Source organism: Elgaria multicarinata, chromosome 9 (assembly GCF_023053635.1).
Source record: "Elgaria multicarinata webbii isolate HBS135686 ecotype San Diego chromosome 9, rElgMul1.1.pri, whole genome shotgun sequence".
Taxonomy (NCBI): Eukaryota; Metazoa; Chordata; class Lepidosauria; order Squamata; family Anguidae; genus Elgaria; species Elgaria multicarinata.
The window spans coordinates 91,969,971-91,994,268 of record NC_086179.1 but is presented as its reverse complement, the minus strand read 5'-3'; the positions used below and the strand labels follow the sequence as shown (position 1 = coordinate 91,994,268).

The 24,298-nt window shown below is 41.3% G+C and overlaps 1 protein-coding gene across 1 annotated transcript in view; it reads right to left on the bottom strand.

Annotated features, from left to right (window-relative positions):
• The window catches only part of MPPED1 (metallophosphoesterase domain containing 1), a 110,282-nt gene that overhangs the window by 17,609 nt on the left and 68,375 nt on the right, over positions 1-24,298 (bottom strand). Inside the window, exon 4 of the mRNA XM_063133332.1 lies at positions 2,946-3,061. Coding sequence (XP_062989402.1) covers positions 2,946-3,061 — 116 coding nt within the window. The remainder of the gene's footprint in view (positions 1-2,945; positions 3,062-24,298) is intronic.

The window sequence follows — 24,298 nt, the reverse complement described above, 5'->3', positions numbered from 1 at the left end:
AATAACCAATGCATGAACAAGAGTCTTGGCAGAAGAGACAGACAAAGATGATCGAATCTTGGCAATATTATACAGGAAAAAACGACAGGATTTAGCTACTGCCTCAATATGAGGAATAAAGGAGAGCGAGGAATCAAATATAAAGCCAAGACTACGAGCTTCCTTGACTGGAGTAAGTGTAACATCATTGACAGTAAGAGAGAATGAGAGATGAGGAGAAGGTTTAGGAGGAAAAACAAGCAATTCAGTCTTTGCCATATTAAGTTTCAAATGACGATGAAGCAACCAAGCTGAGATAACTGAAAGACATGCTGAGATACGATCGTGCACATCAGGAGAAAGATCCGGAGAAGAAAGATATAATTGTGTATCATCAGCATACAGATGATATTGGAAGCCATGAGATTGAATAAGATTACCCAAGGGCAACATGTATAAAGAAAACAACAGTGGACCAAGCACCGAGCCTTGCGGAACCCCTACAGAAAGGGGAAAAGAAGAAGACTAGCTGCCATTAGCCAACACGCTGAAAGAGCGACCCGCTAGATAGGAGGCAAACCAGTTATAGACAGAGCCACAAAATCCAAGGTCATGAAGGGAATCTAAAAGAAGATCATGATCAACCGTGTCAAAGGCTGCAGTTAGATCAAGGAGAATAAGAACGGAATAATGGCCTTTAGACTTGGCAGTAAGAAGATCATTGGTAATCTTAGTAAGGGCTGTTTCAGTGGAATGCAAAGGACGGAATCCAGATTGAAAAGGATTCAGAGCAGAGTTACTAGAAAGAAAATCAAGACAACGAGAGTAGACCACACGCTCCAGGATCTTTGAAACAAACGGCAACAAAGAGACAGGTCGGTAGTTAGACAGAGATAGCCTATCAAGAGTAGGTTTCTTGAGAATAGGAGAGACTGTAGCATGTTTAAAAGCAGAAGGAAATGAACCAGAGGACAGAGAAAAATTAATAATATGAAGCAAGGAAGGGAGGATAGCAGGGATAAGGTTAATAAAGACGCGAGAGGGAATCGGATCACGAGAACAAGTGGAGGGCTTCGAAGAGCGCAGTATTGTAGACAGTTCATCAGCTGAGACCGAAGGAAACGCAGAGAAATTTGCAGGAGGAACTGACAGATGAGGAACAGGAACTGGAAGAGGAGCAGAGCTGGCCAGATCAGAGCGAATAGTTTGGATTTTAGCATTGAAAAAAGAGGCAAAGTTATTAGCAGACAGAGAGGCGGGGAGAGATGGTGGATTAGGCTTCAGGAGAGAATTGAAGGACGCAAAGAGCCGCTGAGGATGCCTAGCATTTGACTGGATCAACGTTGAGTAATACTGCTGTTTGGCCAATGAAATGGCAGAAGAGAAAGAGGAGAGTACATATTTGTAATGGACAAAGTCCGCCCAGTCCCTGGTCCTACGCCAAAGGCGTTCAGCTGCCCGGGAACAAGAGCGAAGGTAGCGGAGGAAAGAGGTGAGCCACGGTTGGGGTTGAGAAGGGCGAACTATCCGAGTTGTAGATGGAGCAAGAGTATCAAGAGTTGAAGATAAGGAGGAATTAAAGAAGGAGACAGCTGAGTCCAAGGAGACAGCCGAAAAGACAGAAGGAAGAGAGGAGGCTAGAGACTGAGAAAAAGCCTCATAATTGATAGATTGAGGCTTTTTCTCAGTTTCTAGCCTCCTCTCTTCCTTCTGTCTTTTCTGCTGTCTCCTTGGACTCAGCTGTCACCTTCTTTAATTCCTCCTTATCTTCAACTCTTGATACTCTTGCTCCATCTACAACTCGGATAGTTCGCCCTTCTCTGTAGATGATCTTAAGGTCCGGGCAGGTACATATGGGAGGAGGCGTTCCTTTAAATAACCTGGCCCCAAACCGTTTAGGGCTTTAAGTGTCAATACCAGCACTTTGAATCGGGCCCGGACCTGGACTGGCAGCCAATGAAGTTGTAGAAAGACTGGCATAATATGATTTCGTCAGCCAGTCCCTGTTAGTAAATGGGCTGCCCTGTTTTGTACCAGCTGAAGCTTTAAAAACACCCCCTATCACTTCAGTCATTCCCTTATATATCCTCCTCCCCCCTCCTAAGATATTCAACCTTCACCGACTCAGGTCAATATCCTAAACACAATAGACTTACAAATCTTAGACATATATTAGGGAACTGACTTGTGGGGTGAAACGCCACACCGCCCAGAGAGCTTCGGCTATTGGGCGGTATAGAAATGCAACAAATAAATAAATAAATAAATAAAAGGGACAAAGGCAGTATCTAGAGTGTAATGGGATTCTGGGAATCTTTCTGATTCCACCCCCGTCCAATCAAATCCCTCACTTGATTAATATTTAGAAGTAATAAATACATGTGAAAACTAGATTTGCTTTGAATGAGTAGTCAAGAACTTCAATAACGAAAGCTAAATGCACCTTATATATTAGAGGATGTTTTGCCTGATGGCCTGGAGTCCTGTTTTCACTTTCAGAAGCTAGAGGACCCTGAGAATTGCCTGGAGATGAAGCAACTTGTGGTGCAAAGACTGTCCTTCGTAATTTAGTGCAGATTTGTGGTCTACTGTAGGCGTACCAGTCTGTTTCCAATGAATTCTGCATGTAAATTTGTAAATGTAGGAAACACATACAAAACACAAAATGAACTAAAACTTAGCATTGCTCTCAAACTTCTCACAGAGAAGTGGGAGATCAAAACTATATTGGACCTGTTTCATTCTTGTTGCCTTGTTTATGCCAATCATTAAATCAATGGATTTACTGATGTTAGAACTGCAAAGCAGGGGTGGAATACTGTTTCCCTGTAAGGTTCTCCAGAATCGCACCACTTAGATCCCCAAAAATAAGCAGAAGCAGCAAAGACTGGAAATTATTATCTCTCCCCAACACAGATAAATTATCATAAACTGAAACAGATCAGTACTTTCCAGGGTTTTCTTACCGAGAGGTGGTCCATGCGTTATAAGAATATCTATTCCATCTGGAATTAGGTTCCATTTCTCTAAGAGTGCCTGGCCTCGTGGAAGATTAAAGCCCCAGCCATAAAACCAAGGTTGCCTGCCAAAAGAGAGAGGGATTGTGTTCAGTGCACATGCTTTAGATAGTTAGTTGAAATCAACCACCTGGGAACAGTTTCTGTGCATTTTTTTTTTAAATGCAGATACACAAATATGCTCTCTTCAATGAAAAACAGTGGCACACATTAATAAAACCTCCATAACTGATGTTGATTATACAATCTTCAGAATTTAGCAACTAGAAACAAAGAAACAAGTTCTTACAAACTTCAATAGGCTGAATCTAGTATAAATATTCTCCCAGGAGCTGCTAATACAAGCACAGGGCACCTGCAAACTAGCTGGGGGTATAAGCTGGCTAACATTATCTGGAAAATCCTGGAGCAAGGCTGTTGCAAATTGGTGTTCAATTTGGAAGGTGTTCCTCTAGTGACAGACTAAATTAGTGTATGATGATCATAGTCAAATTCAGCAAAGCTGGTTACCACCTGCTTAAATTTAAATCTAACGCAAGCCATCGGAAGCAAATAATGCATTTCATGTATTTTACCAAAATGGGACTATATGTAACAAAGTCAAGGATGACACAAGCACTAATTATTATCATTCTTTATTAAGTCTGGTTGATAAAAGAAGACATTTCATATGTTTCATCACAGTTTTTTTTAAAAAAATCTTACAACACAATGGTATGTCATTCTGAACGCTCTTATTTTACATAATTAGGAGCGAATGAACCTGGCTTTGCATAGGTTGAATAGCCCTTTGTTTGATACAGCAAAAACTTCAATATACAGAAGTAAGAGCTGGACACATTGTGCCTGGACTGTCTGAGTGTGATACTGCCCATTGGTATCTGTAGGCCGTGGTGTGTACCCTCAATAGTTTCCTGAGGAAGGAGGGCTGCTTTACAGCAGTGGGGAGGGGGAAGTAATATAATTCTGTCCTTTGCACCCCTCTCTTCCTGGTTTCAAACTATGAATTGCAAAGCTATCTGCTGCTTAAGGAACTCTGCCATCTAGTGACTGAAGATGGTTCTTTAAATTAAATTAATTCAAGAATTTTAAAACTAAATAACCTCAAGATGCACACTCATGGGCCATAGCTAGATGAAGCTTTATCATGGGGTGATCCCCGGGATCATCCCTGTGCGTTCACATGACGTACAGGGGATCGCGGGAGCAGGGAGGGACGATCCCTCTCTTACCCTGGGATCTTGCCCTGCCCTTTCAGCCTGTTTTTTCCACAGTCCTGGGCTGATCCTGAGACCGTGGAATGTGTGGCTGGGCGTCGCGGTTTGTCCCGGCTCCTCGTGGTTACTCGCGAGGAGCTGGGAACCACACACGGGCCACAGAGCTCCTCTTTTGAGCTCACAAGTGCTCATGTGCATCTTCTGTGTGTTTTTAAAAAAGAAAATGGCGGGTGTGATGTCCTCTCCCTCTGAGGTCGTCGCACACGTGTAAACAGGGGGGATCTTCACCCCTCCGTCGCACAATGCCAGGTAGGTCTAGCTGAGGCCATGGAGTCCCCCTAATATGTATGCTAAATTCAGCTGTCTAAATTAGGACTATATTGTTTGTTGAAGGCTTTTGCCCATTTTTGTGACATTCTATTTTTCAAAGGACAGTCAATTAATACATATAGCTTTGTACGGATTTTGTGCTAAGATTATAACCTAGCTCTTATATGGGGTATCCATTTGGATACAGGGCATAAATAATGAGGTTGAAAGATTTCAGTCACTTTTCCTTCGAACAATTCTTGGGGTCCCTAGGTATGTGCCTAATGCAGTATTACGCTTGGAAACTGGATTAAACTCTATAATATGTACAGTTTAGGCATCTTCACTATTTAGATGAATTAAATTTTGTTTTGACCAACAGGACCCTAATTACTGTTCTATGATCTTGCAAGGCTCTTATAGAAATGTCTTTTCAAGGCTTTACATGGTAAAATAATAGAAATGGGTATTTATCCATTGCAATTTATTTATTTATTTATTTAATTACATTTATATACCGCCCCACAGCCGAAGCTCTCTGGGCGGTTTACAACATTTAAAAATAGTAAACATTAAAAGTATACAATTTAAAAACACACACACACACACACACACACACACACACACATAAAAACAGTATAAAAACAACAGTATCCATTTAAAAACAACAATTGTGGGGTCCATTAAAAACAAACTTAACGTTGTTAAATGCTGTTAAAATGCTGTTAAAAATGCCTGGGAGATTTTTCTTTGGGCAGGGAAAAGGCAAAATAAGTTATTTTGGGAAGACCGTATGACACTGAATGGCAACATTTGATGGCAGCTAAATTTTGTTCTCTATTTTTGGCATTCAGTTCAAAAATGGGAGCAAAAGGGCTAACCATCTAAAAATTGTTCATGTTTATTAAGCTTCAGGTTGCATTTACATTGGTCTGTACAAATGCTCTACCATCTGCCATGCTAGAGAGGAAGTTCAGTAAGGATCCTTCACTGCAACCTTTTCGTCCCTGTGGTTCAGCGGATTTAGAGACTGTATTGAATGCTTTATTATTGCAATTTCTATCGGGATATTAAGAGAGACCTGATTGTGCCTTTATTATCTAAGTTTCCTGGCAGAGACAATCTGTTTTATGTATCTTAATGTTTAGCTGATACCATTCCTGTAGTTACTGTGAAAGTAGCTAAGTTGAGAGCTGTTTTTGATTTGCTCAGCATGGGTGATACACTGTTCGATATGTCTTTGTGTATATATACTTTGATGCTATATATGTTTTTGTCTATAAATCTTCCATATCCTGCATTTTCAATTTGGTCATGGTCTGCAGTAAGGAGATTTTGATTTGGAGAAGAACATTAAAATGACATTTGTGGGTGTGCAATACATTTAATTCATTCACAACCTGAGAAGACAACCCTAAATAATTCTGTGCTTGCATAGGATAAAAATCAAGATTTGAAATTAAAATTTTAATACATTTTACTACCATTTATGTCATATTTACTTAGCAGCAAAACACTGAAAAGAAACAAATTGCTACAAAGAATATGGGGAAATTAGCTTGTTGTCTACTATGTTTTTAAAAATGCTGCAAACAAAATGTGAAACTCTGCCCAGAATTTTAAAGTTTCTAATCAGTTAATTGGTCGTGGCTGTTTTTACCTATTAACCTATTAAAAGAGATAAGTCAATTGATTTTGGTATTTAGTATTTACTACAGTTTCAGCTATAAATAGATGTTCCACTGAATGTAAAACTGCTCCATCCCCCAGGGGCAACTGATCTGGAGATGATATAACTACGTGCCCCCATTTCATCCAGTGGAGCAGGGTGCTGAACATAAAATTATATGTCAGGCTGAAAAGTGTGAGGTGGCTTGAGGTGAATTGGTGTAGCTGCACTCCTCCCCAAAGCCATGTAGGATTGTACTGCTACTCAATATATATATATTTACAGCAATGTCAGCAGCACTGAACATCCTATTGAAGGGTGATTCTAAAAAGAATCTGATTTTTTGTAAAAACAACACTTCTGGTTTACAAAATCTGAAATTAATTACTAACCTTCCCAATTAATTAATTACCCGTGTATAACATTTTCTTCTGGCATTTGATATGCTAATTATTACAATTTCAAACTTTTGCATTCAAATATTTCACTCTGAAGTTACTATTTTTAAATAGTGTTTCATTATATAAGGGAGCTATTGGACTGCAATCTCAAATCATTAAAATTCTGTCATTACAGTGGTAGACAATTGCTTCCCGGCAATACTGCAAATAAAGGAGTGTGGGGTTGATACCATTGAATGTGTTTATGGGTATTTATATCTGCTGACTGGGGCTTTTGCTATATCCCCTACAGAAAGACCAAACAGCCTGCTACAATTTAATAAGGTTTATGATAATTGCAGCGTTAGTGTTTATAAAGATAGGCGCATCAACGACGCTTCTTTACAGATGTTACTTTTGAGGAGGCTTCACACTACGCCCTTGCTGCATCAACAAGAAACAGAGAGAATTCTTTCAAGAAATCATCTGAACTGTTCTTTGTATACTGTATAGTGAAGACAAAAGGGAATGCCCCTGAAGCAGCAATTTATCTGCTTCCACTACAGATGCATTTCTAGTGCTTTCAGAAAATTAACGTGTTGTCTGCAATTTCTCTGATGGTTTTTCCATATTTCCTTCTGAAATCCTATCAGTGTGTGTGTGTGTGTGTGTAATGTTTGTAAAAACGGCGTACCAGAAGCAATTATGAATGCAAGCTCTTCACCCTGTGGGGAAGAAGATGCGAGGGAGACTGGAGCAGGCAGGGACCATCAGAGCCTGCTTCAGTTGGAAACACCCCCCCCCCCCCAGGGCTAACATCTTCACCTTGTGGGGAAGAAGGAGCTGTTGGTTTGCCCCTCCATTGGGAGATGAGAGGACGGAGCAGGGCCTTCCCACCAGCCTAAACAGTCTCCTTAATTTCTTTTTATTTTCTCCCTCTTCCCTCCCCATCCACTTTTCCTTGTGTGTCATGCCTTTTTTTTAGAATGTAAGCCTGAGGGTAGGGACTGTCTTCTTTATTGATACATTGTAAGCCGCTCCAAGAGCCTTTTGGCTGAGGTGTGGGATAAAAATACTCTAAATAAATAAATAAATAAATAAGCTCGCTTGGAAAGAAGATATTTTTTGGCAGAAGAACACCCACCCACCCCCGTCTGCCCCTTTTATAGCTCTGTACTGTTGTTCACCATTTGCAAGTCCCTACCGTTCCATACCCCGTTGCCTGTCTGCACTACAGGGATTTACAGCGGTGATACGCAAGCCACCCCACACTGTACCGACTTCTAGGGGGAGTCCACATCACCCGTTTATTGCACGATTGTATCGCAGTCGTCCCTAACTGGCCACAGGACATTCACCTGCTCCTGCGGTGATCTCGGCTCCACCTCTCACTTTTACCAGAATATCCCAGACTGCTTTTGTCACAGTTCTTCTGGCTCTCTCACTTCCATTCCAAAGAACATCTGCGGTGTGCCCTCCCCTTTGCGAAGTCGTTGCTCTTCGCCATGAGTTCCGGGCTCAGCAAACAGTGAGGGGCGTGTGCATGGGTATCGGCGTATTTTTACTACCGAGTGGGTTTTTTTTTTTTAATACAAACATTTCTCTGCACAGGAGTGCATATTCGACACAGTTCATATCCCCCCATGTGTTACTGCGCCCCGTAGCCTGCACCCCATAGCCATCTGCCTAGCCCCGCCCACTTCTACCGATACACATGCAGAACCGCCGTGACAAGTCACACGTGCTCCTGCAACGGCACTCCTCTAACTGCCGTACAGATCAGTCGCATGCGCCCCGTGAGGGGCGATCGTGGAAGCTGGCAACCTTCGGGAGCCTGCCTCTTCCGTTGTGAAAGGGCTGCAGGTGTAGGTTAGCCCCTAGTCAACATAGGACCTATCTCATTTTTTACTGCAGACTGAGAACAGGAAGGCAGATGCAATTCATATAGGGGTTGATACTGGTGTTGGATCTTTTAAGAACAATTTATTATACCTCCTTTTCTATTGCTAAACATCAGTGTTGGGGAGAGGAAAGCGCATATGCACATGTGTGCTTATCGTTTTCTCCTTTTCATCTCTTTCCCACCACATAAGCCCATGTGATATTGTTCCCCCAAATCTCTTTCCCACTCCTGCCCCTATCTCTGGGGCTTCAGTGATGGTGCTCCTTAGACCAGGCTCGTAAATAACTGCTTGCCACGTTGGCTGTGTTGCATTTTTTCCTCTCCCCAGGCATTTTTTCCTCTCTTCCTAGCTAGGGAAGATTTTATATATCAGAAGAGAACAGGTTTTGTTTTGTTTTCTAAAAATAATTTTCAGATAGGCGATGTGCCCATCAGTAGTGTGCAAGGGAAGCCAGTATGGTAAAGGGAGATCTTTACCTGCCAACGAAACCTGAACGGGGAAATGGCCAGGTGGTATTCTCTTGGAATGAGTTCCCTAGGGTTGGTGCTACAATACAAAAAGTACTGCTCCTCTGTCATACAGATTGTTTTTCAATGAGTAAGGTGCAGAGGAAAGCCTCTCCAACAGAAACAGGGAGGAATGTCTGGGAGAAAACACAGAATCACAGGAAGGTATATCAAACAGAACAGCATACATTTATGTAAGATCTTCCATTCTAAAACATTCCTTACGGTATGGGCCATACAGCATGACAATGCAAGATTGTACAGATTAAGGTGTGTTTCAGAGACAGATAGCTCTTTTGAGGCCTATATAACTGTCATTGCCCACAGTATACACAATTATTTTATCTCTCCCCTTTCCCCCCCAGTGTCCCACTTTTCCAGTTTTTGAAGTAGAAATACTCTGCTTCAAAATTTATTTATCCTCATTGTATCTATGTTCAGCTATCTCAGTTTTGAGTCACATCCCACATAGTTCCTCCACAGCTTTTTTTCCCCCTGCAAAAAAAACCACAAATGTTATTTCCCAAATTGCTGGCTACCTGTCAAGGGTAAGGTCTTGTAACAACACAGGCGTGAAATGTATTAATGCTGTTACTGTTTTACATATACACCACTGCTTCAAAAGTAAACAATCTAAATAACCAAAAAGGTGAGTTCAGAAATAAGCCTTGCAGTAAACATCAGGAGACACTGCTTCTATTTCCATGGTGTAAACAATGGCATGTATGATTGTAGCAATTTATTTATTTATTTGTTACATTTCTATACCGCCCAATAGCAGGAGCTCTCTGGGCGGTTCACAAAATGTACAATGTGAAACACTACCCTGACAATTGAAAATATAGTGAAATCTTGTTCAGAGGAGACACTACGAAAAAAAATAGCCAACCCTAGATAGATGTTCGGCAGAAGCTGCCAATTTAGCAATTTAAAACATGTATTTAAATTTGAAAAATTAAAAAGAAAAGATGTAAACACTCAAAGTCCCAGCTTACTTTCTAGGGGCGTTAAAACTTGCATATCACTTTGGCTCTCCATTTCACATAGGTTGTTTCTCCATACAGTCTCCCTTATGGGTTCTATTTTGTACCCTTCTCAATTTCAGATTTTCAATTATCACCTTTCCCTTTAATTTTCTTTTTCTGCAGTTGTACCAATAGCCCACAACTTATCTTCAAATTGGATCATTCTGAGCTTTGAATAAAATAATCTTACTATTCTATTGCTTTTCCTTCTATCAGTTAATGGGAACAACATAACATTTCTTATATCAATGAACATCTTTAACGGTTTTTAATGCTTTATGTGCGTATGTTCTGCGTTTTAGCATTTAAAATTGTGTATACTCGTTTTTATCTTCATTTTAGAATTTCTGTGAACCGCCCAGAGAGCCCTGGCTATGGGGGCGGTATATAAGTGTAATAAATAAATAAATAAATAAATAAATAAATAAATAAATCTTTGCATTGAACAAAGAAGGCTTTTAATGATTTCTGGAGGACTTGAACAGAAAGGCAAAGTTCTTTGAACCTTTTCAGACTGATCCTGCAGGAGAGTTCTATATATATCAGAACCCTTCCAAACACTTTGGCAAAGAGGATGAGCATTTATTTATTTATTACATTTATATCCCGCCTTTTTTCCTTCAAGTAACCCAAGGCAGCGTACATAATCCACCTCCTCTCCATGTTATCCTCACAACAACAACCCTGTGAGGTAGGTTGGGCTAAGAGTATGTGTCTTGCCCAAAGTCACCCTGTGGGTTTCCATGGCCGAGTGGGGACTAGAACCCAGATCTCCCGGCTCCCAGTCCAACTCTTGAGCCACTACACCACACTAGCTCTCAAATATTGTGTATTTGTGGACAAAAATAAGAGCCCCATCATGTGAGGGACTTAAATGCCCCCAGAACTAGATCCTAACTGTCATGCATCCAGAATATTGTTTAGGAAAATGGTAATTTTCTTTGTAAAATGAAGCAGTAGCAGCAGACTTGGCATTTAATCCTACATAGGTGCTTTTACCTCATGGATAATCACAGCTCCTTCTATGGCAGGGCTGGGTGAATGCCGTGATTACATGGAAGCACAGACAAAGCACAGAATGTGTTGTTAGGTGCAAACTTCAGCTCCCTTAGAGTGTTACCTCTCATTTCAGAGCAATCGGGCCCGGACCTGGACTGGCAGCCAATGAAGCTGGAAAAGGACTGGCATAATGTGATCGCGCCGGCCAGTCCCTGTTAGTAAACGGGCTGCCCTGTTTTGTACCAGCTGAAGCTTCCGGACCGTTTTCAAAGGCAGCCCCACGAATAACGCATTGCAGTAATCCGGCCTGTGGCTCTCAGCCGTGGGTGCGAAGCCGGTCAGGCGGATCTTCTGCTCCGGAGGGGAACCCCAGCCACGGTCCGGCGGCTGCCACTTTCTGATTCAGGTCACGATCTTCTCATTGTCTCCTCTCAGTTCTTTTCTCCTCATATCTGTTCCTTATGGCTCGTTCCAATCTCGTCTCTCCCAACTTAGTTCCTATTCGGTGTCTCCCCTCTTCTCTGCTGCCTTTTTCGTGTTCCTTATGGAACTGTCGCTCTGTTGCTTCTAAGGCCCCTGTCATCCAGGACTTGTTTATCTCTAGGTCTCTCCACCTCCTTGCTCTTACTGAGACCTGGCTTCCTGCCCATGATACTGCCATCTCTGCTGCCCTCTCTCTTGGAGGACTCTCTTTCTCTCACACTAGTCGCCCAGAGGGTCGGGGTGGTGGTGTGGGTCTTTTATTATCTAGTTTGTGCCAGTTCCAGCCTCTTTCCATTCCACCTTCACATTGCTTCTCCTCCTTTGAGGTACATGTGGTGAGGCTCTTCGCTCCACTGCGACTGCGGATTGCAGTTCTGTACCGCCCCCCAGGCTCATCCTCAAAATTTATCTCTGATTTTGATTCGTGGCTGTCCTTTTTCCTCTCTGATAACTGTCCTACTCTTATCTTGGGTGATTTCAATATTCATGTGGATGACCCTCAAGATGCTGCAGCTCTACGATTTCGCTCATTATCTTCCTCTTATGATCTTAAGCTTTGGTCTGATGCACCCACACATTCCCTTGGACACTGTCTGGATCTTGTTCTCACTCGGAATTGCTCTGTGTTGGACTTTTCTACTGCTCACTTTCCGCTGTCAGATCATCACCTAGTTTCTTTCAATATTACTCATAATCCTCCTCCTTCACGTCCCGCTTCTCGCTCTTGTCGTGACTTGCAATCTATCAATTATGAGGCTTTTTCCCAGTCTCTAGCGTCCTCCCTTCCTTCTGTCTGTTCGGCTGTCTTCTTGGACTCAGCTGTCTCCTTCTTTAATTCCTCCTTATCTTCAACTCTTGATAATCTTGCTCCATCTACAACCCGGATAGTTCGCCCTTCTCAACCCCAACCGTGGCTCACCTCTTCCCTCCGCTACCTTCGCTCTTGTTCCCGGGCAGCTGAACGCCTTTGGCGTAAGACCAGGGACCGGGCAGACTTTGTCCATTACAAATTTGTACTCTCCTCTTTCTCTTCTGCCATCTCACTGGCCAAACAGCAGTACTACTCAACGTTGATCCAGTCAAATGCTAGGCATCCTCAGCGGCTCTTTGCGTCCTTCAATTCTCTCCTGAAGCCTAATCCGCCATCTCTCCCCGCCTCTCTGTCTGCTAATAACTTTGCCTCTTTTTTCAATGCTAAAATCCAAACTATCCGCTCTGATCTGGCCAGCTCTGCTCCTCTTCCAGTTCCTGTTCCTCATCTGTCAGCTCCTCCTGCAAATTTCTCTGCGTTTCCTTCGGTCTCTGCGGATGAACTGTCTACAATACTGCGCTCTTCGAAGCCTTCCACTTGTTCTCGTGATCCGATTCCTTCTCGCGTCTTTATTAATCTTATTCCTGCTATCCTCCCTTCCTTGCTACATATTATTAATCTTTCTCTGTCCTCTGGTTCATTTCCTTCTGCTTTTAAACATGCTACAGTCTCTCCCATTCTCAAGAAACCTACTCTTGATAGGCTATCTCTGTCTAACTACCGACCTGTCTCTTTGTTGCCGTTTGTTTCAAAGATCCTGGAGCGTGCGGTCTACTCTCGCTGTCTTGACTTTCTTTCTAGTAACTCTGCTTTGGATCCATTTCAATCTGGATTCCGTCCTCTGCATTCCACCGAAACAGCCCTTACTAAGATCACCAATGATCTCCTTACTGCCAAGTCTAAAGGCCATTATTCCGTTCTTATTCTCCTTGATCTAACTGCAGCCTTTGACACGGTTGATCATGATCTTCTCTTAGATTCCCTTCATGACCTTGGATTTTGTGGCTCTGTCTATAACTGGTTTGCCTCCTATCTAGCGGGTCGCTCTTTCAGCGTGTTGACTAATGGCAGCTCGTCTTCCTCCTTTCCCCTTTCAGTAGGGGTTCCGCAAGGCTCAGTGCTTGGCCCGTTGTTGTTTTCCTTATACATGTTGCCCTTGGGCAAGCTTATTCAATCTCATGGCCTCCAATATCATCTGTACGCCGATGATACACAACTATATCTGTCATCTCCGGAACTTTCTCCTGATGTTCACGATCGTATCTCGGCATGTCTTTCAGATATCTCAGCTTGGCTGCTTCATTGTCGCTTGAAACTTAACATGGCAAAGACTGAATTGCTTGTTTTTCCTCCTAAACCTTCTCCTCATCTCTCATTCTCTCTTACTGTCAATGATGTTACGCTTACTCCGGTCAAGGAAGCTCGTAGCCTTGGCTTTATATTCGACTCCTCGCTCTCCTTTATTCCTCATATTGAGGCAGTAGCTAAATCTTGTCGATTTTTCCTGTATAATATTGCCAGGATTCGATCATTTTTGTCTGTCTCTTCTGCCAAAACGCTTGTTCATGCACTGGTTATTTCATGGTTGGACTACTGCAACCTTCTTCTCTCTGGCCTTCCTTCTTCTCACATCAGTCCGTTGGTTTCTGTTCACCACTCTGCCGCAAAGATCATCTTCTTGGCTCGCCGCTCCGACCATGTTACTCCGCTTCTGAAATCTCTTCATTGGCTTCCAATTCACTTCAGAATCCAATATAAACTTCTCCTGTTAACCTTCAAAGCTTTTCACGGTCTAGCTCCTTCCTATCTCTCCTCTCTCATCTCACACTATTGCCCCGCTCGTGCTGTTCGCTCCTCTGATGCCATGTTCCTTGCCTGCCCAAGGGCGTCTACTTCCCTTGCTCGGCTTCGTCCATTCTCTTCTGCTGCCCCTTACGCCTGGAACGCTCTTCCAGAACATTTGAGAACTACAAGTTCAACCGCAGCTTTTAAAGCTCAACTAAAAACTTTTTTTTCCTAAAGCTTTTAAAACTTGATGTTGTGCAGACTTCTATTGTTACTTTCTACTGTTAGTTTTACCCTACCCTGTGCCTGCTTACCCTACCCTGTACCTGTTTGCATTCTCTTCCCCTCCTTATTGTTTTACTATGATTTTATTAGATTGTAAGCCTATGCGGCAGGGTCTTGCTATTTACTGTTTTACTCTGTACAGCACCATGTACACTGATGGTGCTATATAAATGAATAAATAATAATAATAATAATAATAATAATAATAATAATAATAATAATAAACAAGACGTTATCAGAGCATGGATAACTGTAGCTAGGCTATCTCTGTCCAGATAAGGACATAGTTGGTATATCAACCTAAGCTGATAATATCATCACAATTTTTGATACCCAACTAGTGTGTGTGTGTGTGTGTGTGTGTTTAAAAAAAATATAGCTCAACTGTTAATGGATAAACAAATGAAATAGTCAATAATAAATCTGATAGCAAACATTAGAATACCTATCGTAAATGATAATAAGGGGTAAAAGAAACTCCATAATTCAAGAATTTGCAAGGTGATTTTTCCCCCACATCATTGAAATCAACCAGTCTTAAGGAATTCCATAAATATATGCAAAATCCCACTGCTATCTTTTACTCCATTAGTCCTAACATTCATAACCCACATTTTTTTTCTCTTCTTGGAAAATGTGTTTTCTTTTGTGAATAGAAATGATCAGCTTATTAAGGGAAGGGAAATTTCTCTCCTTCCCCCCTCCCCTTATTCTGTAGCTGTAGAATATATACTCTTGAGTTAAGATCTGCCAACTTATGCATGCTGAAGCTGTTCTTTTATGCAAAGGCGATGCTAAAACTTGTGCTGTTTGCCATTATGCTGTCGCTCCTGTGACAATCTTAAGAACAAGAAAATCTGCCTGAAAAAGATGAAGCCTTAGAAAAGATTTGGTGCAGGAGACGAGCTTTCCTTTCTTGAATTTCCAAAGATTCTCTACTCATATAGTACCTTAACACAATAAAAAATGTAAAACCATTCTGCCTTCTTGTAAAACGCTGGTCTTAAAAAAATGTTTGTATGTAGAGAAAGAATCATCCTTGAAACACTGCGACAAGCCTTTGGACCCATCACATGTTCAAAGACAAGTTTGCCTTGTGTTTAGAGAATTTGGACCTCTTCACACAAGCAGAATAAGGCATGCACATGATTGGCCACTCACGGAAGTTTGCGGGTCCTTTTGATAACACATCAACCTCCTGCACGTCTCCCATGCCTTTCCCCCAGCTATTCTGTTCTGAAAAACTCTCTGGATATCCCAATTCTTCTCAAATATCGGAGAATTTGCTACTGTGTGCAGCCGAAGTTGCGCTACAAAGCACCCACTAGAGAGTGGTGTCCTATTCAAGGCTATGAGCACTGGGAGGAGGAGAAGTTTTCAATTATAAACCATGTGGTCATCCCTCTCTGCCCGTGTAGTGCAGCCCATTACAATTGTGCAAGAAGAACAGGAAGCAAAGCCCTGGTAAGACAATGTGATTTCCTCTTAATCTAAAGAAGCCTTTAATAGCAAGTTTAAATTTAACATATGAAGTCAGGTTTTTGAGTGTTTTTATAGAGCCCCATCTACATGGGGGATTTATTCCGACGCTACTGCACCTCACATATGATTATGACACGTTTTCCACGTCCACATTTTTGCAAAGTCATATTGTGACGGATTTTCCCGTCGTGCCAGTTTTGATGTGATACTGCCTTTGGTGCCAGCTGGGGAGTGCAGCACTGATAGGAGGAAGGAAAAGTTGCATCATATTGGGAGAATCAGGCCTGAGTATGATCACGCGTTGTTTTCCTTCTGAGCTTGAAAGTGACAACTTTGTTCTTTTGAAATCTCCAGTTCAGCCCTGAAAGCAACCGGCTAAACATGTCTACTCAGAAATAATTCTCACTGACTTCCACTGCACTTACAGTAGAGAGAAGGATGAGGGAAGGCTATTGTTTTAAATCTATGCTTTTCCAGAAACACGCACCTTCGCATAAGTTTAATGACTTTAAAAGGTGATTGTGCTTTCTTTCCCCCCAATGAGCCTTCAAGGTTCCAAACTTTCCTATTTTGCTTCATCGCTCTCAGCTCCACAGTATATCATGGAGCCATAAGAACTCTACTCTGGAGAGCACACCCAGGAGCAATCATGTCAACTACCCAGGTCATTTCTGCATTCCACAGAATCAGGATTTTGACAGGAGAGCCAGCCATATCAGCTAGAAACCCCCACCCACCCCCAAACCTCTGGAAATTATCTGGATCCATTAACCTCCAGGGTGGACCATCTTAATATGTCCCCACTGTTGCAGAGGGGGAAAGCTGCCATAAGTCTAAACCTCAACGGGAGGTGACTTGACCAAGGCAAAAGGACTGATTCAAAGTCCACCACCATTAGATTACCACCTCCATGGCTGGTAGAAAAAAAGTCTAGAGTATGCTCTGTTACTTGTGTTGCACCAATGACATCTTAGGACAGTCCCATGGTTGTCATGGAGGGCAAGAATTCTTGAGCCGCCCCAGACAAGGCACCCTCAGCATGAATGTTGACATCCCCCAGAGCCAGCAGTCTGGGGGACCTCAGAAGCACACCCGGGACCACCTCTGTCAGCTCAAGTAGGGAGACAGTTGGGCAGCAGGGTAGGAGGTACACCAACACTCCAGACTAGTAGTCAGATGGACAGGAAGCCTGGAGAAAGAGAGTTCCTATGGACCATTGCAAATCAATCCCCTGGCCCTCAAGTGTAGCATGATGTTGAACCAAGTATCCTGGTTGAACCAAGTATCCTGGCACAGCTGAGAGATACTAACTCCTCCCTGCTCGCCCACCCAGATTTTGATTAAACATGCTAGATTGGCCACCTCATCCACTATTAGACCATGAAATAGGAAGATCTGGCATTTAGAAACGGCATCTGGAGTCCCAAGCGCAAGCTGTAATAGGGCAACCACCAAACCTGCAAGTGAGGGGAGGGATGGAGCAGGGCATAGCCATTTATTGTCTGTGCTGTGTTCTCCTTATCTAAGAACATAAGAAGTGCCCTGATGCTGGATCAGACCAAGGGTCCATCTAGTCCAGCACTCTGCTCACACAGTGGCCAACCAGCCATCGGCCAGGGATGAACAAGCAGGACATGGTGCAACAGCACCCTCCCACCCATGTTCCCCAGCAACTGGTGCACACAGGCTTATTCCCTCGAATACTGGAGATAGCACACAACCATCAGGGCTAGTAGCCATGGATAGCCTTCGCCTCTAGGAATTTATCCAACCCCCTTTTGAAGCCATCCAGATTGGTGGCCATCACTACATCTAGATAGCCCTCCACCCAACACCATACCTCCCTCTACCCCTAGTTAATCACATTAACTAGGGGCCATATTCTCTCTCCCAGGCACTCTCCAAAAAGGAGAAACTAATACCCAGCAACAAAAGGAACTAGTTAGCCTAGTTATAGGTAGGCACTTCCACAAGCCCAGAAACACCTCAGCCTGGTTAGCAGAAAGCCCTCACATAGCAGCAGTAAGAGGCAAGGAGAGATCAGGCTAAGCCTTCTCACCTAGCCCCCAAATAGTCTGGCTGCTGTGGCAGTTACAAAATATGAGCAAATGTCAAATAAATGATCCGAGAAGCTCCTGTGTTCACACTTAACATATCAATTAGATACTCCTATCATGTATATCTGATGTGACTTATATTAGATACATACTTAACATATCTAAATGCCTATACATTTCACCTAAGAAACAAAATGTTCATGACAAAGCAATGTATCCTGACAGATCGTCTTTCCAAAAGGCAACACATTTCTGTTAATGCTCGCTATCCCATATAAACTGAGTGTTAACACCACAGCAGAAATGAACTTGCTGTGCTCAAGGCTCTAGGGAGAAAAAAATTGGATGAGAAGAGAATTTGTTTACAGCATAATTAACCTTATGTTTAAAATGTATGATCAACTTTTACAGGTCAAATACAAAAGGACAAAATTTCTGCTAGCTCTTGGATGCTGCTTTATGTACTGAATTTCTGCCTTTCTGTTGTAAAGTAACCATTGGAATAATTTTCTTACAGAATGATAGTTGCTATGACAACCATAGCAAATTTTCCTTTTCTGAAACAGATGTCTCATTTAGTTGAAAATTAGAATGTGAAAAACCCATGGGAAAAATTAATTCAAACTTTAACAGAACACTGACTACAATGTAATCTCTTATGGGTTAACCCCTTAACATCTCTTTGTACTCCTATGTAACCTTCAAATAAATTCTAATTAAACCAATTTAACCTCCTGTAAATGACCTCTTTAGCTATAATTAGTACTTTCATTTTCTCTGAAGTATTCATTTCTGCTGCCATAATAACAGAAATAAATGATACTAAAATAAAAGTGGTTATATGCATTTATGACTTAATTATTTATCAGTGTTCCTGGTTTTATTCAACTTCTGCTTTAAAAAAGAAACAGTGCAGTTCAAATGCTGCATTTTAAATGGGGCACAAAATATTTGTATGTGTAATTCACTTTACAAGGCCACAGCACATTCTGTAGATTTCATCTTTAATTAACATAAAAATGGAAGGTTTTCACTCCTCAAATGGTTCAGCAGTTGTAGAAATAAGACAGGTTATGCACACGAAACAACAGACCCGAATGGGGCACACATCTGATGGTATTTTCACTTTTTAGAAAAATATCACATCAGAAATTTTGTTGCCAGACGTTGGCCAAAGCAAATTATACAGGAGTCTTTCTATTTTAAATGTAGGTGTATAATTAATAACTTATCCCTGTCTTTATCATTTAAGAAACTAAATAAGCCACTGACAGTTACATATGAATGCACCTTTACTTAAACTGAGTGAACGAAGTAAAAACAACCAACACTCATAGCTTTTTTAAAACACCCCCTCACATACACACAGACAATTAGCTTCCTTCTTTGCTTGTAGAATTTAGAGACCTTTTTGTAATCAGACAAATGCATCATCTTTAGGGCAGGAAAATGTAACTGCTATAACATTGAGAAATGCCTTTATAACGGATGATCTGGAGAACTGCCTTGGAGATTGATTGAAGTGATCACTGAGTTTTCTTTTTTGTTATTCATCATTGTATTTTATTTCATTGTAGTTTATCAAATGTTATATTATTGAAATGGCCTATGGCTAAACAATAAATTACATGTTAAATTAAGGATTTCAGAGGCACATTTATTGTCGCCATTGTCCTACCATGGATATGAAATGAAATTGCTGCTGGCATGCACACTCTATCAAGTTATTCCCAGTTACTCAAGTTCTAAATATATTGGTCATGATCCTCTAAGACGTTCTCCTGCACAAGCCCCAATGAAATAAATAGGAGCTGCAGACCATAGCTCCCCATTATTTAATGGGGCTTCTGTAGCAGAACTTCTCACAGAAGCTACACAACCAAGTTCAATAATGACAGACTAATATTTGCAGATAGCACTGTGGAATACAATTATCCGTACCTGAAGGCTCAATGAGCAATATGTACATGGCCTTACAATACAACAATAAAAATCACTCAAGAACTCAGTAAACAAATAATATTTATATATATTCACATCTCTGCTATTTCCATTAAGAAGATACATAAATGAATTTGCTTTCCATTCAAAAAAGTAAATGCTTTAATGGAAAAGGAACTTCAAATGACCACATACACACAAAATTGAGAGAACTATTAATCAGAGGCACATTATTTGCACATAACTATTATATGACAGTGAAAAAAGGATTCATTCTTTGTTTTGAGTCAACTACCACTCATAGGATTTTGAACAATGCAGAACTTTTCTATTAGTAGACATTTTTGCCTGCAGAATTCTAAAGAAGGAAGTCTAAGAAAGAACTCTGTGAAGCTTTAAAATCTTCACATACACTTCAACAGAGCTTAGCATTCAAGAGGCAGCTGGACAACCATCTGTCAAGTATGCTGTAGGGTGGATTCCTGCATTGAGCAGGGGGTTGGACTCGATGGCCTTTTAGGCCCCCTTCCAACTCTACTATTCTATGCTTCTAGTCAAGTATACCTACTTTGCCTTTCAGACCCATGCATACAATTACAGCAAATGTTAAGCAGTAAGGTCAAGGGTTGATCTCGAAATATAGAAGTTAAAGTAGACTAATCTGTGCCATGGCTGACATAATTTGCATTCCTTTTTAAAGGAATCATATGAGTAGCTTGATGTGGAAGTTACCTGGACTATACCATTGCTTGGAAAGATCCTCGATTCCTCTTGGAACCCAGATTGAAGTCTAGAAAAATTGACGAATACCAAACCAAAGTGTTTGAAAGGAAAATACATCATTACACAGTGTTACAGTCACTTAAACTAATAGAGTTTAATACAGCCTTACTCAACCGAGTGCCTTCCAGATGATTTGGACTACATATCCCAGAATTCCTGTCCATTAGCCATGCGGGCTGAGGATGATGGAAGTTGAAGACTAAAACATATGGGAGGACACCAGGTTTGGGAAGGCTGGTTTATAACATACTGGAGGCTTCTTGTACCTTCGCCTCTGGAACAGCTTGAAACATGAAATGAACAAGTGAAAATCTGGGAGGAAAATCATTGACATTTGGGAACGTCCCATTTCAAATTTTGCATTGAAGATCAGTGTCTTGTATAGCTCTGCTATACATTACAACATTGTCTCTTAACTTACTTTGAGGACTGCTGTTTTGTTGTAGTTCTTTGTAACCCACCATGTTCGTAACCCAGAGAGGTCCGCCTGGCGCCTACACTGTACTCTTTTCTTCGCCAACTGAAGACCTTTTTATTCTCTCAGTATTTTAACACTTAATTTTAACTTAAAATTTTACTGTTCTAACTCTGTATTTTAATCTTATATCAATTTTGCTGCATAGTTTTATCCTGGTTGTGCTTTTTATACTGTATTTTGTATTTGTGCTTTTAACCTGTTGATTGTTTTATTATGGTTTTAATTTTTGTGAACCGCCCAGAGAGCTTCAGCTATTGGGTGGTATAAAAATGTAATAAATAAATAAATAAATAAATAGTTTTAAACTTTATGGCTAGTCTTGTAGGGAAATGTTTAGAAGCCTTCTGAATTAAAGCCCAATTGCTAAATGCGTCCTCCATAATTGCAAGCCAACAAAGCTATATATGCACAAGGAGAAATTGAACATAGACGGTGCAATGGCATGTTTTGAAATTTTCACTGCTCACTGACTGCTTACCATTTTAAAAACAAATAAATAAATCTATTTATTATTTTCTTTGAGTTTTTTATATTGTATTAGATGAATTCTATGTAAACTGCTTAAAGATCTTAGAATATCAAGCGGTATAGAAGTAGTTTAAGTACCGTATTTCTTCGATTCTAATTTTTGTGAACCGCCCAGAGAGCTCCGGCTATTGGGCAGTATAGAAATATATATATATATATATATATATATATATATATATATATAAAAGACACACTCCCACCCACCCCCATATAAACATCTCTAAAAATGGGGTGCGTCTTAGAATCGCGGATGCGTTTATTATTTCTTAGAATCAAAGCTTTTTTTTATGTTGGTGGTACTGAAATTAGTGTGCATCTTACAATAGATGGCGTCTTAGAATCAAAGAAATACGGTAAATAAAATAAAGACACAAGTTGCTTTACCATGTACATTTAAACTGAAAACTGGGCTGCCTCTTTTTTGAAATCTTATTATTTTCATTTTGGACGTGTTAATGCAAAGCTGGCTACTATTTTAACAGCAGCTTAAGAACCATTAAATTACAAAATTGTTTTGCTTCAACCGCAATCAGTATACAGGATTTTCTTTCTGCCAATTTCATGATGAGGACAGTCACACCATTCCTCAGGGATTTAACCTGCAGATACCTCATTGAAATTAACTGGCTCCGCTATATGGGCAGAGTTATGGAGAAATAAAAGCTACGCATTCCCTAACTTTGAAAGCCTGTGTGAATGAATATGATTCACTTAACCTCCACCACCAATTTGGAAGCCCACTGTTGAAAAAAGAACAATGCTAAGCTAATTTGGGATAAACATGATTTCATCGCTCCAAAATTTCTGCTTTGGAAGATGGGGATAGTGACAGCATTCTGGTCCAACTGAATTGCTTACATTTGGAGGGAGGGAAGGGTTTACAAGGAATGTTCACAAATTTCTTCAGTTTATTTGTTAGGTTTTCCGCTGGGCATCCCAGGACTGGCCCAAAACTTTTTGCTGCCTGCGGCAGAGCAGCAAATGATGCCTCCCCAAGTCAAGGTATATATTACTTGTTCAGCCAAATCGTTTTGATACCTGAGGCAAGAAATCCCACCCATACCTCTCTCCCTCCCTAGCAGTAAATGCAACAACAATACCAAGAATTATCAAATTGCTGCCCTTCAATGGCACCCAAAATCAGTTGCCTACCTCACCTTGACTAGTGGATGTACAGAAAGTTCATGGAACTTCCTGGATATCACTCTCAAAACAATTTCTATTCTTTACCTTGTCCCTTCTTCATGCTTTTTGACATTTTATGATTTTTCCTTGAACATGCAGTTGTACATTAAGCTGTTTTCTCCTACTTAACTTGCACAAGAATTTGCACATCCAGCTACTGACACCCCCTCACCACAATGTAAATTAAATCAGAATTAGATATTAGGAAGATTTAGGATAATTGGCTGCACCAGTGGAACTTCGACTATTGGGCGGTATAGAAATGCAATAAATAAATAAATAAACAAACTGGACATCCAACCTAGCCAATTACCAAAGCAATAAATAACCATTTGTTTCACATTTCTTTGAAGCTTGTGGAGACAGGTTTTCTATTGAACAGGAGACAGAGGCAGCATTTTCTTCTCTTTAACACCAGGGATTAATGCCTCAAGAGTTGATCCCCAAAAGGTCAAGCTTTTGCAAGCGCCTAACTTAGGTGCTTATGGAAGCTCAAGCCTTTTGTGAGCACTTGGTTCAAGCACGCACAAAAGTCTGCTCCCACCACCCTCCCTTGCCCCAGCCCAAACAATTTACCTTAGGGCCAGGGGAAGGTGGCAGCCATGGCAGGCTGTCCAAAGGCCCTGATAATTGTCTTTCCACAACGGGCATTGGAATGGGTCTTGTCATTCCCAGTGGGAAAATGAGGCTATTTGGTCATTTACCCACGAATGACTTGGCAGCTGGCAGTTCATCCCATCCATGGCAGGAAAAGACACTCCATTGGGCATGTGGAGAGCCAATGACTTCCTTGGATCCAAGGTAAGTACCTAGATCCTTGGGGCAGGGGCAAGGTGAAGAGGCAGTAGGCACTCATGGAATCAAGGGCCCTGTTTGCTCTGCTCACCCAAATCCTGTTTGTATTAGAGCAAGGGTACTTGATCCTTTGAAAGCCTGAAATCAAACACTTGCAACATTCCTAACCACCACCATCACTACACCCTCCCATGTTTACCCCAACCGGTATGGCACCGTTCCTATGCTGCATACTCATCTCACACTATTGCCCCGCTCGTGCTCTTCGCTCCTCTGATGCCATGCTTCTTGCCTGCCCAAGGGTCTCTACTTCCCTTGCTCGGCTTCGTCCATTTTCCTCTGCTGCCCCTCATGCCTGGAATGCTCTTCCAGAACACTTGAGAACTACCAACTCAATCACAGCTTTTAAAACACAGCTAAAAACTTTTCTTTTCCCTATAGCTTTTAAACTTTGAGTTTGTTCTGACTCTATACTGTTAGCTTCACCCCACCCGGTGCCTGTTTACACTTCCCTGTGCCTGTTTGCATTCTCTTTCCCTCCTTATTGTTTACTACAACTTTATTAGATTGTAAGCCTATGCGGCAGGGTCTTGCTATTTACTGAGTTATCTGTACAGCACCATGTACATCGATGGTGCTATATAAATAAATAAATAAATAAATAATAATAATAATAATAA